The 17,198-nt window shown below is 53.6% G+C and overlaps 2 protein-coding genes across 4 annotated transcripts in view; one reads left to right on the top strand and one right to left on the bottom strand.

The window, feature by feature from the left end:
- Positions 1-1,837, bottom strand: part of ATP6V0A1 (ATPase H+ transporting V0 subunit a1) — a 92,680-nt gene extending 90,843 nt beyond the window's left edge. For both annotated transcript variants that reach the window (XM_069603758.1, XM_069603761.1), the window contains exon 1: positions 814-1,837. The gene's annotated coding sequence lies outside the window, so the exon portion shown is untranslated. The remainder of the gene's footprint in view (positions 1-813) is intronic.
- CAVIN1 (caveolae associated protein 1) lies at positions 532-14,513 on the top strand. Of its 2 annotated transcripts, none has more exons than XM_069603811.1 (2): positions 532-1,435; positions 12,042-14,513. In XM_069603811.1, the coding sequence occupies exons 1-2, from the start codon at positions 767-769 to the stop codon at positions 12,738-12,740; spliced, it is 1,368 nt and encodes a 455-aa protein (XP_069459912.1). In that variant the 5' UTR covers positions 532-766; the 3' UTR covers positions 12,741-14,513. The 2 variants fall into 2 exon arrangements, with proteins under 2 accessions (XP_069459912.1, XP_069459913.1); XM_069603812.1 differs by lacking the exon at positions 12,042-14,513 and adding an exon at positions 7,430-9,156 and having other exon boundaries at positions 807-1,435.
- The last annotated feature ends 2,685 nt before the right edge of the window (positions 14,514-17,198 follow it).

The raw sequence follows: 17,198 nt of genomic DNA, 5'->3' as shown, positions 1-17,198 counted from the left end.
CCTCTGTTTCCCGTTTGTCAAATGAGGAGGTGGGGTCTGATATTTCTGCAAAGCGCCATAGTCTCTGGGCTCCAGAGAGATGGGTGAACTCCCTGTCCTGCTCTCTGGGCTCAGTGTCAGCCAGGCCTCTGGGGCATGCAGAAACACAGAGAAAGGTGGATTTTAGAGAGAGATGAGTAAAAAGCTCTAGTTTCTATTTTATTGTCCATCTTTATCCTCCTCTGTTAGGATAATTCTAAGAGGGACCTAGAGGAGCTTGGAGGCTCCTCAGCACCACGGTAGCTCTAACGTGTAAGTTCTTCCCTTCCTTCGCAAACGACCCCTCAAGCTTTCTCGAACAGTGCTGGGTAACTTGATGGGGTGGGTAGTCAGAGGTCCCTTAGACGAGGCTGTGGAAGCCATAGATCCTTTCCCTCTCTAAAACGGGACACCGGCAAACACAATAGTTTGCTCGTAATTTCAGGATATCCTGTCCCACCTGACGACCTGCTCTGTAACTTAAAAGGCGGAGGCGGGTTTGCGGGTGAGAGAAAACAAGCGGGAGGGAAAAGCAGAGCAACACTCCAGGACCTGTTTCCCTTCCCAAGCGCACATTCCTCCGCCCCAGGCCCGCTCCCGCCGCCTCCACTGCCAGCGGAGGCCCTGGTCTCCCGTTCCAACTATTCCAACCATCCTAGGAAGGGTGGGGCGCTCGGCTCTTGGGTCCCCCTGGGCTGCCCCTCCTTCTCCAGCATCGGTCCCTCCCTTTCTGGGGTCGGGCCAGCCAATGGGCGACGAGCCTCCGGGGTTTGGCCTGGGATTCGGGGAACTCACCGATCCCCCGCCCCACAGTTCTGGCCACCATCCCGGTGCGCACGGACGTGGCTCGAGTTTCCTCCGCGCTCTCTCTCGCTCTTCCTCTTCTCCGGGTCTCCCGCTCCCGCTTCAGCTCCACCCGGCCGGCCCCGCACGGCTCCGGGCAGCCATGGAGGACACCCAGCTCCACATCATCGAGCAGCCGCTTTCCGGGTACCCCGACACCGGGGACCAGGGGTCCTCCACCATGGGGGCTCCGGCGGCCGAGGAGCCGTCGGGGGCCGGCTCTGAGGAGCTGATCAAATCAGACCAGGTGAACGGCGTGCTGGTACTGAGCCTTCTGGACAAAATCATCGGCGCCGTCGACCAGATCCAACTGACCCAAGCTCAGCTGGAAGAGCGGCAGGCGGAGATGGAGGGCGCCGTGCAGAGCATCCAAGGCGAGCTGAGCAAGCTGGGCAAGGCGCATGCCACCACGAGCAACACCGTGAGCAAGTTGCTGGAGAAGGTGCGCAAGGTCAGCGTCAACGTGAAGACAGTGCGCGGCAGCCTGGAGCGCCAGGCCGGCCAGATCAAGAAGCTGGAGGTCAACGAGGCCGAGCTGCTGAGGCGCCGCAACTTTAAAGTCATGATCTATCAGGTGAGCTGGCGGGCGGACCGCGCCCAGAGGCCCGGCGTCCCCCGCCCGGGGATCCGGGTACGGAGATCTGCCCGCGGCGCGGCTCTTGCGGCAACCTGACCCGGCTTGGGGGATCCACCCTCTTTCTACGAGCGCTGCTGGGGTGGAGTGGGGTGGGGTGGCGTGGGTGGGCGGGCGGCGGGCTCCTGGAGCGCTCAGAGGGGCGCGCAGTGCACACCGCGGCTCCTCACCCAGCCGCTACCTCCGGTGTCCAACGCGTAGCGGAACCGAGTTAGGGGGCTGGACTTAGGGACACTGCGCCCCGCAGATCGCTCCCGACCTGGCTTGTCAAAAGTCTTCCTACTTGGAGGGAGTTTTGGGGAGAGCCGGGGTGCCTGGCGACCACTGGGGCCCGCTGTAAGCGGACACGGGCGGCGCGGCCCGGGTTTGGGGCCTCCGGCGCTGCCCGCCCGATATAGCGGGTGATTCAGGGCTCAGGCACGCACCGCGGGGGCTGCGCCAGGCGAGGGACGCGGCTGCCAGCACGCCCCCACAGACCCCGCATCGGCCTCGGCCGCCCACGCCGCCCCTTGCTGCGATCTTCTCCCGCCTCCCGGCACTTTCGGCTTTTAGGGACACCCTAACCCGCGGCGCGCCCCTACTCCTCCGCCTGTTGGAAGCAGCCGCGCGAGGGTGGTGGCCCGCGGCGTGAGGAGTCCTGAAGGGGCTGGTGGAGGGGAGGGGACAGCACCCCCCACCTCAGCCCCGCGGTCGGGGCGCGGTGAATCACCCCGCATGCCTGCGGGGGCGGCCGAGGAGCCGGAGGACAAGCGGCCGGAGGCTGGCGCGCCCCAGGCTCCGCCCAGTAAGCTTGTTGCTTCCTTTGCACCTCTCCCCGTTCTTCCCGCCTGGAAAAAAATGGGAGTTTTTGTATCCTAACCCCAAGTAAACCAGGGCATCTCAGGATCGCTGCTCTTCTCCACTCTGTCGCCCAAATTCCATTAGGGGCGGGTCTGAGCCGAGGGCTCGGTGATCTTGGGTGGGGTGGAAACGTGCCCAGCCTCGTATTTCTGCTTCCCTCTGGCCTGGTTGATGTTCCCACCCCAAGGAGGTGCGATCGTGGGGGCCGAGGGGTTAGTCTATGTCCCCTCGCTCCCCTCCCCGCACCTAAGGGAATGGGAAAAAAAGAAGGCCCGGTTTCCCACATCCCCCCAGGGAGAGGGCCTCTGTCCAGGAGATGTGGTTTCACTGACAGCTCAGAGGCCCTCCTTAGCTGTGTTCTGAGTGACCATCAGGGATGCCGCGAGGTCTTTGGTTTGGTCAATGTGGTGGAGCTAAGAGAAACGCAGATTGAAACAAGCAAGTTCGGGGGCAGTAGATATAAGTGAGCTGGCACTCGTATGAGAATAAGGTGGTGGGACAGAGGCTGCAAGATTGCTCTCCCCTTTCTCTTCCCCCCAGGAACTCCTCCCAAGAGGTACTCAACCTTTAAACAGTTTACAATACCGCCCCCCCCCACACCAATATAGCACCAATATAGCACTAACTGATAGAAAACATTTGCCCAGAATTGTTTCTGCTTAATTTAACTGCTCCGAGGAAGCAGAATGGGGTGGGTCTGACTTGGAGAATCCCAGGGACCGCGGAGCCTGGTGGGCTGCCATCTTTGGGGTCCCACAGAGTCGGACAGACTGAAGCAACTTAGCAGCAGCCAGGGGGGTGAGATTTTTTAAAGAGAACTGCCTAGCACTGGGGTTCATCTCACGAAGGAGAAGAGGGCAGGGCTCTGGGACAGCGGACCCCCTCTATCTTCTCTCCAGAACCGAGTGTGGGAGAGGGGAGCCACGAAGGGCTTGTATGGTTGACCCTTCTCACTCAAAATGTCCCAGACCGCAGGACCTGGGAAAGTTCTCAGCCTGGAGGTAAACCTCCTTATGTCAAAGATGGAGATTCTGAGAGACTTCTGTGCAGAGGCCAACAGTGTGTCTGTTACTGTCTCTAGCCAGGTGGCACAGATTGTGTATCTGTATATTGTGTATCCACGGTGGGGAGGGGGTCTTAATCGCAGGGTGGCTTTGATTGCATCAGGGCCAGTGGGGGACAGAGGGTTGAGGTAGAAGGAATGACTCAAGCTGGAGACCCTGAGCCCCCAAACCACAAGGGAAATAACTAATACCTAAAGTGGTCCCAACCCACAGTGAAGCTCTGGGAAAAAAAATTCCAGCAACATGGGTGGGGCCCAAGGCCGCAGAACTTCCCTGAGTTACAGAGCAGATGTTCCAGGTGGGGGTGAGGGGGTGGGGTACTCAGCTGTTGGAGGAAAGCAGAGGCTGCTCCTCCCTGAGGCCGGCAGGCCTGGGAAGAGAATGAGGTAAAAATAGCCTCATGCCTTGGCAGACCTAATAGGGAAGGTTGGGGGCAGCAACATTTATGATAAAGTTGGGCTGAGGGGGTAGGATGTTTGGGTGGCCAGGCAGAGAGATCTGGGGAAAGGCTGCCCTGGGATGATGTGAGTTTTCCAGTTGGGGAGGGGATGTGGTGTTCCCCACTGCAGAGGCGGGAGGTGATGATGTGGCAAAAGGGAGATGTGAAGGGGTGGGAAAGGGGTGGGAAGGCCCCAGCTGTGGGGTCAGGCCATTTGGTTTACCGCACCTTTTTCCTGGGGGATAACAGAGGGAATCCCTTGTGTGGTCCCACCCAAATTCAGGGAACTGCTAGGCATAATGATTTCACAGGTTAAGTTTGTATTTGACAACCCTCCCCTTCACACACACACACACACACACACACACACACACATATGAAATTCATCCCCTCCCATCACAGGATATCAGAGTCCTCACCTTGAACTCACTTCTGAGTCACTATTGTCCTTCTTTGGCATTTCCCTCCTTGTCTCCCAAACAAAAACAGCACTTTGGCGTCCCATCCTATCAGGCAACACCTCACTAGGCAACAACAGCCAGTGAGAGAGAGAAGTGAATCCTACTAGTAACTGAGGGGTCAGTGGACCACGAACTGCTAGGAAGACCAGGCCAACTACAGCCCCTTGCAAACAGGAGTGGCTGTGCTCAGTAAGGAGGGCTTCCCAGATGGCTCAGCAGTAAACAATCCACCTGCCAAGCAGGAGACTCCAAGTTCGATCCCTGGGTCAGGAAAGAAATGTCAACCCACTCCAGTATTCTTGCTTGGGAAATCCCATGGACGGAGGAGCCTGGCAGGCTACAGTTCATGGGGTCGCAAACATTCGGACATGACTGAGTGACTTCACTAGATAGCTAGTACTCTTGCCTGGAAATTTGCATGGACAGGGGAACCTAGTGGGCAATAGACCATAGGGTTGAAAACAGTTGGACACAGCTCAGTGACCAAACAGCAGCAGCAACAGTGCTCATTAAGGAGCCAATTCTCCTAATCCTAATACCCAATCCTAGTTTGGATGTTATTGGAGTTCTTTTAGAATCCAGAAAGGGAGGCTAAAATGGAAATAAATGTGTTCTGAAGTAGTTTTGATGAAGCAGTTAGTGACCTACATTTGGACCCATCAGACCTGCTCTAAGGGCTTGAGGGCAGGACGCATTTAAGGGCTTAGGTGGTGCATGGGCATTAAAGGGGTGGACACCAGGGCTGGCGTGAGGGCCTGCTGGCTTCTCCTCCTCAAATCCTAACCCAGACTATAGCTCCTCCCTGGACTCAAAGCAAATCGGGGCTACCTGGTTCCAGAAGAAGCCCACACTTTTCTCAAAAAAAAAATCATCCCAACTTGGGGCTCTGGTCCCTCTCACCCCTTGGTGGCCTAGTGGAGAGTGTTTACCATACGCTTCCTCCAAAAAGCTAAGTTTGGGTTGTTTTTCTGGTCACTGGATACGAGTGTTAGTTGCTCAGTTGTGTCTGACTCTTTGCAACCCCATGGACTGTAGCCCACCAGGCTCCTCTGTCCACTGAATTCTCCAGGCAAGAATATTGGAGTTGGTTGCCATTCCCTTCTCCAGGGGATCTTCCTGACCCAGGGATCGAATCCGAGTCTCCCTCATCGTGGGCAGATTCTTTACTGTCTGAACCACCAGAGAATCCAAAAATCTACCGCTGGAATACAGGGAGCATATTCTTAGAGGTATTCCTAAGACCAAAGGAAATCATACTCTTCCCTCTGATTTTTTAAAAGTGAAGTCTGACTATTGTAAAGGTCAAAATCAGAAAAGGAGGAGGTGGGCAATTGATAGGGAGAGGGAATATTGTTGCTAGGCAACCAACCACAAAGATGAGTGGTGGTTTGTTCCATTATTTTGAACTACCATTGTGAATAGTTCATTCTGTCACTATAGACTTTTTGAGCTGGAGGATGCTTTGGAGATAGTCAACTTCAGCTGTTTCATTTTGTAGTGGAGGAAGCTGAGGTCCCAAGAGGGGAAGTCACTTGCCTATTGCCACTCAAGCACTTGGGGGTCAAAGCTGAGGCAAGGGCCCGGGTGTACCCCCTTCTTCTGCTATACTCTCTGCTCCTTGCTTCCTCCTTCTTTTCTTGGGCTATGCAGCAGAAATCGGGGTCCTGGCTTCTTCATTCTCTGAGGGAGATAGCTGCACAGTTCTGGCACTGGGACAAATGTGTGTGTGTGTGTGTGTGTGTGTATGAGGGCACATGTGTTTGTGAGGATGCGTATGCATGAAGGTGTGTGTGTGAGGGTGTGTGTGTGAGGGTATGTGTGGAGGTGTGTGTGTAAGGGTGTGTGTGTGAGAGTGCTTGTGTGTGAGGGTGTGTGAGAGAATGTGTGTGTGTGTGTGAGAGAATGTGTGTGAGGGTGTGTGTGCAGTGTTAGCTGAGTGGCTAAGGTGGGTGGCCATAGCTGCTCAGCCTCATAGTGCTGAAGCTGAAGCAATGTGTGGTCACCTGGCCCAATGGCCGTAGAGGGCAGGGGTGCAGGGTGTTCGGAGTGGAGCTCTCTAGCCAGCAGGGACCACATCAGCTCCTTTCTCCTCAGCCTCCCGGCCACTCCCCTCTCCTCCCTGTATCCTACACGGAAGGGGGGCACTTGCTGTGTTGAGTTTTGTGGCTGCACACCTTAACACTGTTGTCGCTGGAGTCTGGCAGTGCCCACAAATGTCCTCTCCCCTGACTTCTCATGACTCCAGAGCAAGAGCGGCAGCTCAGCCCCTCAGGAAGGAGAGTTGGGAGCTGCTGCTGGGTGCCTCAGGACCTAGGCTCATGGGTCATTAAAACAGCTTTTTTTTTTTTTTTTCCTTTTGGCCCTACCACATGGCATGCAGGATCTTCATTCCCCAATCAGGGATTGAACCTGTGCCCCCTTCAGTGGAAGCGAGAAGCCCTAACTACTGGACCACTAGGGAATGCCCCAAATTAGCTTGGTTTTTGATCCTGATTTCTCTGTGTTCCTGGGTGTCTGATAGCCCATGAGTCGGGGTAGGGGGGGCAGATAGGAGGAAGGGAGGCAGGAGGTGGGGATTAGGCCAAAGGGAAATAGCCAGGACGTCCCTCGTCCGTGCCTCGCCCTCCTTATCCGGGGCGGCACCCGTGCCCACCCTGCCCGGGGGAATAACTGGGATCAGCTGCCTCTGACTCAAGACAGTGAAGTTGTTTGCCTTCTCTTTTCCTCCTTGGAGACTCCTCAGATGGAGTCTAACAAGTGGCCTCTTAGAAAACTCCTTCCCCGCCCCACCACTCCAACCCCTCATAGCATCATTCCAGGACCATAGCTGGGTCGGCGTAGAAGGCAGGAGACCAAGGATGGGACTGGGGAAGATTCTAGAGGGACGATGGGATGGGGTTCTGATTAAATTGTGCTTATTAATTCACGGGCCTGGGTTTGTCCCCCTGTTTCCACTCCAGGGCCCTCTTGATGAAGCCTTGAAAGTGTGGTGTCTTTCCATCCTAATATTTGTGTGCTCCCCTCCCCTCTACTCACCAGCCCCAGTTCTGCATGCCAACCAAGGCCTTCTCCTCCCACACCCATCTGCACCCACCCCAAGCCCCACTTAAACCCCTTTTCCTCATCTTAGCCCAAGAAGAAGCTGAATGCACCCTCAGACCGGGCCACACCCAAGATCGTGCCTTTTGATCTTCTGCCTGAGACTGAGCCTTTTGACCTGAAGCCTGAGACAGTGCCTGACCTCCCACCCTTTGACCAGACGCCTAGGACCCTGCCCTATTACCCAGAGCCCACTGGGCCTCTGCCCACCCCTGAGGAGCCGACAGCCGGTGGGGGTGCTTAGGGTCTCCTGGCTCACGTGGGGCCGTGGGCATGGCATGTCATGAATCCAGTCCACCACCAGCTCACTGCTTAGCAGTGGCCAGTCTGGAGTAGCCAGTCTCTTCTAAGCCACTGCCCCTTGTGAGTGGGTGACGGGTACTGTGCAAACACTTGCATTATGGAATGTTCAGGCAATCGGGTGGGAGGTCATGGGAAAGGGCGCTCCTCTATTTCTTGGCTTCCATCTTAATAGTAGATGCTCCAGACACCATACCTGATTTGCACCCACTGCTGCCTGCATGAGATTGCCTGCAACTTCCATGCTTCTGTTTTTTTCTTATTTAATTGGAGGACAATTACTTTACAATATTGTGATGTTTTTGCCATACCTCAGCACGAATCGGCCATAGGTATACTTGTGTCCCCTCCCTCCTGAACCCTGCCCAGGCTTCTGATTGACCTTCCCCTGCCCCTTCCACCTCCTCCTCAGGGACAGGCCAGTTTGGCTCGAGGGCCAGTTTTACAGAGGGCACTCATGAGGCCCAGACCAGGGGTCTGTTCTGTGTCCTTTCCATGCCCCTCCCTGCAGCTGGGGAAAACTACACTTATTTTTTCCAGTTTCTTTTTTTTTTTTTTTCAGAAAATGTTTTGCAGAGATCCCTTCTGTTTGCCAGATCCTGCCTTTGGCAGGGCACCCAAAAGCTGCCAACTCAGAGAGGCCAGGAGGGGGTACACTTTTGCTGGATCTGGCCTACCTATGGCACAGTGTTTCTCCATTTTTTTTTTCACATGATCATTCTCCTAAGGAGAATTAGACATTTAGACATTTTCTTCCTAATTGTCCTCTTCCCCATGAAATTTTAACACTATAGATATACTATATATACCCGGACTCCCCCAACACCCTACCCAAGAACCAATTTCCACCCACTTTGGGGAAACATCCTCCCACATGCTATAGTGTCATACTAGAGCAGAAAAGAAGGTCCCTTCTGCCTTCAGTGTTTCTCATCCCCTTGTCCTGACCACCTAAAGTAGAGGTCCCGAGTTTTTAAGACTTCCCTGTCTCTCACCTCCCCCCTAGTCTGCACCCTCCTTTGACACACTCTCTGAGCAGACCCCAGGTCTCTGAATGACCTCTCCAGTATCTTCTCTGGTCATTCCAGGCAGTGGTTGGGAACAGAACTGGCTAGCTCTAAGTCAAGAAAGGCCCTACCCAGAGCCATATCATACATGTCCCTTCTCCCTGACAAATGTGAAGTGCCCGGCCAAGGACCAGGCACGAAGTAGGTGCTTGAGTAAATCACGTAAAAATCTTCCTAAGGCAGAGGAGCCTAAGTTTATATAGTGAGGTTGGGGAGAGGAGAGGAAGGAGCTGGGAGCTGTCTTATGGCTCCTCTAAATTCATCCCAGACTGGTGCTTTCCTGGGTTGGGGAGCTGTGTGTGCTTGGTGGGGGATCAGGGTGGGGGAGACAATGGAAGCTGTGCATGCTTTTGTTCAGATCTGGTCATTAAAGCTAACTCTGGAAACCAAGCCTGTGGTTTTGTTTAATAAAAATATAGAAACAGAACAAGCAGAGCTCTCCCTTCTTGCCACTCTGCCAGGGAAATAGGGGTGGGACAGGGGTGCCCGGCCTCTGTGCCCAGGGTTGGGGGAGGTGCTTTGGGATTCTGTTGCTGGTTGTTGTAGCAACAGGCCAAAAGGGTGGGCCCAAGACAGCACTCCAAAGCTGTGAGTCATAGGGGAAACCTGGCTTGGAAACAGGGAGAAAAGACAAAATCCATTAATGGAGGGAAAAAGCTAAAGTCATAGTGGTATACCCTCTCCAGGGCCAATTCACTGGATATTATCTCGGACTTAGGTCAGATGGTTTCTTCCCCTATCCCCTGACCTTCCACCAAGAAATCAGTTCCTCTGGTATAAGCTATCGCTCTAGAGGAAGCCTCACAATGAAGGGCAATATATATACATATACACACCATTCTAGTCTGGCAGAGACAACTCCAAATCCTCCCCTCACTGGGATTGCTCCCTGATGTTGTATTTGAGACTTCTCATCAGGCACTAGGAAGATGGGATTGGCTATAAGAAGTCTGGAACTCTCTCTCCAGCCTTGTTCACAATTCAAGCTTTATCTAAGAAGCCAGGGGCCAGGAAAACCAGCCTGCTCAGGCTTTAGGGGTTGGACAGAGCAGAGGGGAGAATCAGGGATGCCGGGGTGGGGCACAGAGACAATGTGGATCTGTTTTCCAGCAGCAGGGACTGTTTCCTGGCTCTTCCCCACCCATCACACTTAATCCTTTCCTTAATTCATCCACATTGCCTGAGCTTTAGTGAAAGGAGGCGTTCTCCTCCTAACTGTGGTGGTGTGGGTAGATTTTTAGACTAGGAGGCTGTGAAGGAGAAATCAGAGCTGACATTTTTTGATGCTAGGGCTGCCAGTAAATTCTGGGTGGAGATGAATGAAGAAGTAACAGGGAGTTTAGATGATGGTCCTAAAATGTTGTGTAAGAGAGAGGACTCTGGTAGCAGTTGGAGAAGTGATTGCAAAAGGAGACCCAAAGTGTACAACTGGGAATCAGAGGGACTGCTAAGACTGGCTGGGCGCCTCCCACACTCAGAGTGAGGAAAATACCCCTTCAATGCCTCTGCGAGTGATAAGAAGCAGAGGGATGGATAGAATGCTGCAGAATGCCCATGAGAGTACCCAGCCAGCTGTGGCAGGTAGAGACTACAAGTCCCAGCATGCCCTGAGCCCAGGTCACCTTGCCTGCTGGGAGGTGTAGTTGAGTAATGAGAGCCAGAGATGGCTTGGTGCCCAGGAGAGCTGGTGCCCAGTTTGGGAGAAGAGGTGAAGCCAGCATTCCTTCTTTGTCCCTGCTAATGATATTGACAGGGAGGGAAGGAAGTTGGGAGGAGGTGTTCCTAGTTTTCAATGTAAACCAGGAAACTCTGTGGGGATGTAGATGGGAGGGAAGAGGAAAGAGGCTGGGGGCTGGGGAAGGAATTTCTATAGCAGGTGGTGCAGAGATACCAAGCAGCCAACACAAATATGTACATGTTTGTGTGTGTTTATAGGAGGGGTCGGTTTATGTTGCCTCATTTTTCTCAGACGGGGTTTTCTTACAATTCTGTGAAACGATCTTCAGAAAACCTATTCCCTATCATTCCTTTGTACAATGTATCTAAAGAAGTGAATCTGGGTCAAAGAGACTTTTGGGTTTTGTCTTTTGGGCCAAAAACAAACCCATTCTGGGTTATGTCCTTTTTTCCTTTCTGGGCTCAATCTCCCCTACCTTCTGGTAAGAGGTGATCCTGAGATTCTGAAATGTAGGTCCAGAGTCAGGATCTTGGAAAATCTTCCCGGAGTGGAAAACAGTGCCAGTGCTGGGTCTTCCCAGAACTGGCTCTGAGATCTAGGATCTCGCCATTCTACTCCTGGCTCTTGAGCTCCTGTCCGGGGTGGGGGGCGGGTTGTGTGGTGAAGCAAGAATAGAAAAACAATCCCTCCTTTCCACTCCAAGGCAGGGATGTCAGAACCAGAAGAAACCTCCAGGTTGGGAAGAAAACATGTTCTCAGCTCCCAGACTGCTTCTTCCTCTTTCCTCAATTTCTACATAGGGATGGAGAATGACCATTGGTGGAGCCAAACCGTATGGGGAGAGTGGGGAAGTCATTAACTCCCCTTCCCTAATACTGGTTCTTCTGAAACTATACGGAGTCTGGGAAACACGCTCCCTTGAAAGTAAACCTACTTTCAAGTTAACCTACTTCGGGGTCGCCTGAGATGGGCTGTGAGCTCACCCCTCAACCCAAACAAACGGCCCAAAGCTTTTTGGGCCTAGCTCAGGCAGTGTGGGGCTCTGTGCACCAGAGGGCGCTCTGCCCATTTCCAAAGTTCGACTGTGAGCTCTGGGACGCAAAGGGTAAGAAGTGGTTTAACAAGGGTGGTTGCAGGGCTTGAGGAGCGGGTTGGAGAGCCGCTGAGATACTTGACCGAAGTGCGAAAACAGGCCAGACTCTGATCCGAAGCTCGGTTCCCTCTTCGCTCTGTATGTGTGCTTAGTTGCTCAGTCGTGTCCAACTCTTTGCGACCCCAGGGACTGTAGCCCGACGGGCTCCTCTGTTCATGGTGATTCTCCAGGCTAGAATACTAGAGTGGGTTGCCTTGTCCTTCTCCAGGTATACTTACTATTCACTCATTCAACACATATTTGAGTGCTCACGAAGTGTTCAGCTCGGTGCCAGGCGCTGGGGGTACCAGCGCAGGAGTCCAGGCCGATTTCACAGGTACCACGCACTTGCCAGGATCACGGGTGCCAATGCCCGGCCCCGGGTTCGCCCAGTGTCCCCCCAAGTCTCCGCCCAACTCTCCCGTTCTGCCTCCACCCTCATCTGTTCCCTCTGATCTCCTTTTAGGATGAAGTGAAACTGCCGGCCAAAGTGAGCATAGGGAAGTCGCTGAAAGAGTCGGAGACGCTGCCCGAGAAGGAGGGCGACGAGCTGGCCGAGGGCGAGCGGCCAGAGGAGGACGCGGCGGCGCTCGAGCTGTCGTCGGACGAGGCGGTGGAGGTGGAAGAAGTCATCGAGGAGTCGCGCGCGGAGCGCATCAAGCGCAGCGGCCTGCGGCGCGTGGACGACTTCAAGAAGGCCTTCTCCAAGGAGAAGATGGAGAAGACCAAAGTGCGCACGCGCGAAAACCTGGAGCGGACCCGCCTCAAGACAAAGGAGAACCTGGAGAAGACGCGGCACACCCTGGAGAAGCGCATGAACAAGCTGGGCACGCGCCTGGTCCCCGCCGAGCGCCGCGAGAAGCTCAAGACCTCGCGAGACAAGCTGCGTAAGTCCTTCACGCCCGACCACGTGGTCTACGCGCGCTCCAAGACCGCGGTCTACAAGGTGCCGCCCTTCACGTTCCACGTCAAGAAGATCCGCGAGGGCCAGGTGGAGGTGCTGAAGGCCACGGAGATGGTGGAGGTGAGCGCCGAGGAGGAGGGCGGCGCGGAGCGCGACGAGGCGGCAGACCTGCTGCGTGGGAGCAGCCCCGACGTGCACACGCTGCTGGAGATCACGGAGGAGTCGGACGCCGTGCTGGTGGACAAGAGCGACAGCGACTGAGCCGGGCGCGGGGCTGTGCCCGGAAGGCCGTGCCGCCTCGCCTCTCCCCGCCCCCGCCCCGATTCCTTTCCCTCTACGAACTTTCTCTTTCGCATTCTCTCTCTCTCTCTCTGCCCCAAATGGGCCGAGACGTTTCTAAATTGAGAACACCTCCCCAAAACGAGCACCCCCTCCAAGTCTTACAGTTATTAAGACGAGGGGGAGGCAGCCTGCACCGTGGACATCCCCAGTGTAGGCGTAGGCTGGGTGGAAATGCAGAGGGCGATGATTCGTGTCCTGGGGATCCAAGTCGGGAATCCTAGAGGAAGTTGCTGTCGTTTCCGTGATGACCCAGGCTTGAGGCAGGCTGCCTTCTCCCCGCCGCCCCACCCCCCCCCGAACCCCCCCCCCCCCCAACCCCTACACACACGCACACTCTTACCCGGCTGCTATCATTCCTGTTCACTGAGCTCTTTCTCATTCTGATCTCTGGCGGCTTCAAAGCCAAAATTACCATGAAAGGGAAGAGTGCATCCTGAAGAGGCCCCTTGCCTACACGGGAGACCCCATACTGGAAGGATTTGAAAGCAGCTTTTGCGAGTATGTAGGGCAGTGTCAGAGGGCAGAGTAAGCCATGACCCTACATGAGGGTCTAGCACAGGCTGTATCTGCAAAGGGTCCCGGTAAGGAAGGCTGGAGCCAGGCAGGGCGCTGGGGGAGGGAGGGAGGGCACTTCATGTTTATGCATCTTCACACAGGAGCACATGGCTGTGGCTCCGAAGGAAAGCAGAAAATAGTAGAAGGTGGAAATGGGCGAAAAGAGAATGCTCATTAGTAGCAGGAGAAACACAGGACAAGGATCCCATCTTATTGGGGTTCTCAGTAGTAGGGAGGGCAATGCGAGAAATCCATCATCCAAGAAGAGAGAGGTAAGCCTTACCCCTTACCTCTACTAGTTATGGTGCCCCCAGGGGCAGCCCATTTCTCATAGCCCAGAAAATTAGGGTCCCAGAAGAGGGCAGCACCAGGGTCCAGAAAGCTGGTATTATAGTTAGGAGGGAGGCTGATGGGAAAGAGACCAGATGCTAAAGGCCAGGCCACCAAGTTGAGAGCAAGAGGGGAGGAGAGGAGAGTAAGGAATTCCTGTGTGTAGGGCAGCCCGGCCTTGACTCACTCCTGGTAGTTTCTTCTCAAGATCCTTCCCTAGAGCTAGTATCATAAAGTATCCCAAGACCTCTGTAGCCTTGTGGGTTCCTCTCCTGAATCTTTGGGGTGGGAGGGGTGCTGCTTCCAGTGCAAAGGCCTGACTTCTGATCAGGGTCTCCTCAGGACACTTCAGTCTCCCTGTTCTTCCCCCATAAAGGAGACTTGTCAGAAGCAAGGACACCCCCCTTACCCCCAAGTCACAGCCCAAAGAGGAGAGCTGAAGGCTCTCTCCTTCTCCCCTCATGCCCTCTGCCTTATCTTCCCTGCTCTGCATTTTAGAAAATTGCAGCTAATTGTTTTAAGGGCTGGAGGGAGGGAGTCTGGGGACACACCTTTTATACAACACAAAGCTTTGCTCCCCGCCCCCCACCCTTGGTTCCCTTCTCTCTTCCAAATGGTTGGAGACACATCAGCTGAGGGAGGATGGGGATTGTGGGAGGATGGGGATTGTGGGACGAGGTTCCTTGGTGCTGATGGGCTGAAGGGGCCTGAGTTGTGGGCAGATAGAGTTTCCTGTGGGCTCTGGGGAGCCTCTCATGTTGCTGTGTCCTGGTGAGCAGCCCGACCAATAAACCTGCTTTTCTAAAAGGATCTGTGTTGGATTGTGTTCTTTGAAGGCAGTTACATAGGATGAGTTCCAGAGAACAGGAGGGAACCAGGGAACGAAAGAGAGATGCTGCTAGTTTAAACGTGCAGCATTTGCCTGGATGGGATGTGGGACTGGGGCGTTGTTATTATCCCACTTAGAAATGGAAAGACATACACACAGAGTAACTTGTCTAATGTCCCATAGGTGGTAAGTGGTGGAGCTGGGATTCTAAGTCAAGCACTCTGGCTCCAGTTTCACCATGTCTGTAATCCTGTAGTGTCTAGACCGCTTCTCTGCCTTCAGAGCCTTAGCCCTCTAGACCCACCCAGTTACTCTACTCAGCCTGAGCTCTGCCCCCAGCAAATTCAGGCTGCCAAATCCGTCTTATGGGAGGCAGCCTAGGGGAGGGGAAAAGTCAGGCCTGAATGTCAGAGAAAAAAGGATTCTAGTGCGTGCTAGAGATGCCAGTCATAGCCACACAGCATATTTCATTCTCCCTACAGCCCTAGGATGGGCACCTCTTTCATTCTGTATACCCACATGTCTGTATACCCTCTCTTCCCCCTTGAGCAGCCAGCCCTACCTGCTCACAAGTTATGGATTTCCTAGAGCAAAGGAAACAAATTGTCATGTGAGTTCTGCCAGCATCAGAATCACCTGGGGAGGGGTGTCATTGTCAAAAATGACAATGTCATTTTTGGGGCTGTGTCCTGGCCTCGTAGTACCACCCCAAACAAGTTGAGTCCTTCCTCAGGAACCATCCGTTTCCTTTGGACTCCCCTGCTGCTGACCCCGGCAGCAAGCACGGCAGTCTTGGGTTCTAATTCCCCCAGAAAGGGTTGGCATTCCTCCAAAAGAAATGAAACTGAGGATGAAAATCCAGAGCCTGGGAGCCAGGAAACTTCCCCTCGGCCAGGAGAAGCACGCTCAGAATCCTCCTTCCTGAGGGATGCAGCAGTACAGCTGTGAGAAGCAGGGAATGATGTCAGGACCCCAGCTGTGGAGTAATGAGCTTGAGGGAAACCAGGAAGGGCCCTGGGATACCAGGCCATTGTTTACTTTTCTCACTCAAAGCAATAAGTTTCCTGGTCCTTTCCCCTTTGCCTCTGTAAGCCATCCTGCTCACTGGTCCACCACACTTTCACTACCAACCAAATAACTTTGCTGTAACTTCTCTACCCAGCTCTATTCTGGACACCATTTTGTTAGAAGTGGCCCTAATTCTCTGAAGAGCCACTTTTCTGCTGGCCCCTGTTGCATGACATTCCTCCTTTACATCACAGTGTGGGGCCACAACTCCAGAAGCTCTGCCTAAGTCAGAAATTATTCCTTTTCTTCTTTGCTTGCAGCCAAAGGGAGGAGGAGGCTTTCATGAAATAGCTTCCTACCAATAGGATTTGATGGACATTCCAAAGTCCCATTCCCACAAAGCATCTTTTCCACCAACTGGTCATCAACTTGCCCACCCCTCGTTAGCACTATTTCCATGGGTTAGAATCAGACGATAAACTAGAGGTATTGTCTCTCGAAGGATCCCATCAAACGTTATCTGTGTTGACCAAAAAAAAACAGCACAACCTAAAAGTTGAGAGTTATGTTTTCTTTGGCAGACATTATGAGGGCTTCAAGCCTGGGACACAGCATCTCAGACAACACTGAGAAACTGTTCTGAAGAAGCAAGAGGGAGGAGCCAGGATGTTAAGCAGTTTTGCAACAAAGGCTAGGTAGCCGGAACATTGAAGTTTATTGTTAAAGAAAACCAAACATTTCAAGTTAATGAAATTAGTGCTTCTTTATGTGTTGATTGTTAGTCGTTCAGTCACATCCTACTCTGCAACCCCATGGACTGTGTATGTAGCTTGCCAGGCTCCTCTGTTATGGAATTCTGCAGGCAAGAATACTGGAGTGGGTAGTCTTTCCCTTCTCCAGGGGATCTTCCCGACCCAGGAATCGGACCCAGCTCTCTGGAGTTGCACGCAGATTCTTTATGTCTGAACCATCAGGGAAGCCCTTTTTATGGATGGGAAGGTGCAAAGTCTGCACTGACTACATTCATTCCACTGATATGCACCTCAGCTGGGCCTGGTGTCCTGTGTTTTCTCCTTGTGAGTCTCCTCAGGTATAGGGCAGTGGGTATAGGGGGTGGGAGGGGAGGATCCAGCAGTTTACTGCAGAATGGTGGGCAGTCTTAACTTCTATCCTGAGCTCCCTCAGCACTCACTGTCAGGGTGGCTGTAATATGGCACTTGGATTCAACATCTTTTGTTTACTGATAATTGTTGTTTCATTTAGTCGCTAAGTTGTGTCCACCTCTTTTGCGACCCCATGGACTACAGCCCACCAGGCTTCTCTGTCCATGGAATTTTCCAGGAAAATTCTTTAGGGAACCTTCCCCAGTTCAGTTTAGTTCAGTCGCTCAGTCGTGTCTGACTCTGCGACCCCATGGGCTACAGCATGCCAGGCTTCCCTGCTCAGCACCACCCAGGGATCAAACCAGAATCTCCGCACAGGCACTGCAGGTGGGCTCTTTACCACTGAGCCACCAGGGAAGCCCTTATTGATAATGGCAGGCGGCAATCTTTTGTCCACACCTGGGATCTAAGGGAGTTCCTCTACAGATTGAGTTATCAGGTCTCTAAATAGTACTTCCAAAGTCCTTATCCCAAGAGGTAACTTTCTTCAGG

The sequence above is a fragment of the Ovis canadensis genome, chromosome 11, assembly GCF_042477335.2.
Source record: "Ovis canadensis isolate MfBH-ARS-UI-01 breed Bighorn chromosome 11, ARS-UI_OviCan_v2, whole genome shotgun sequence".
Lineage (NCBI taxonomy): Eukaryota > Metazoa > Chordata > Mammalia > Artiodactyla > Bovidae > Ovis > Ovis canadensis.
The sequence above is the reverse complement of the archived record's forward strand: the minus strand, read 5'-3'. Positions and strand labels throughout refer to the sequence as shown.

What these genes read in the sequence shown, in the direction of transcription:
- CAVIN1 (XM_069603811.1), top strand. Translation starts at nt 767, where the DNA reads ATGGGCGACGAGCCTCCGGGGTTTGGCCTGGGATTCGGGGAACTCACC. An exon ending in TTAAAGTCATGATCTATCAG is followed by an intron (nt 1,436 to 12,041) that starts GTGAGCTGGCGG and finishes ATCTCCTTTTAG; the next exon opens with GATGAAGTGAAACTGCCGGC.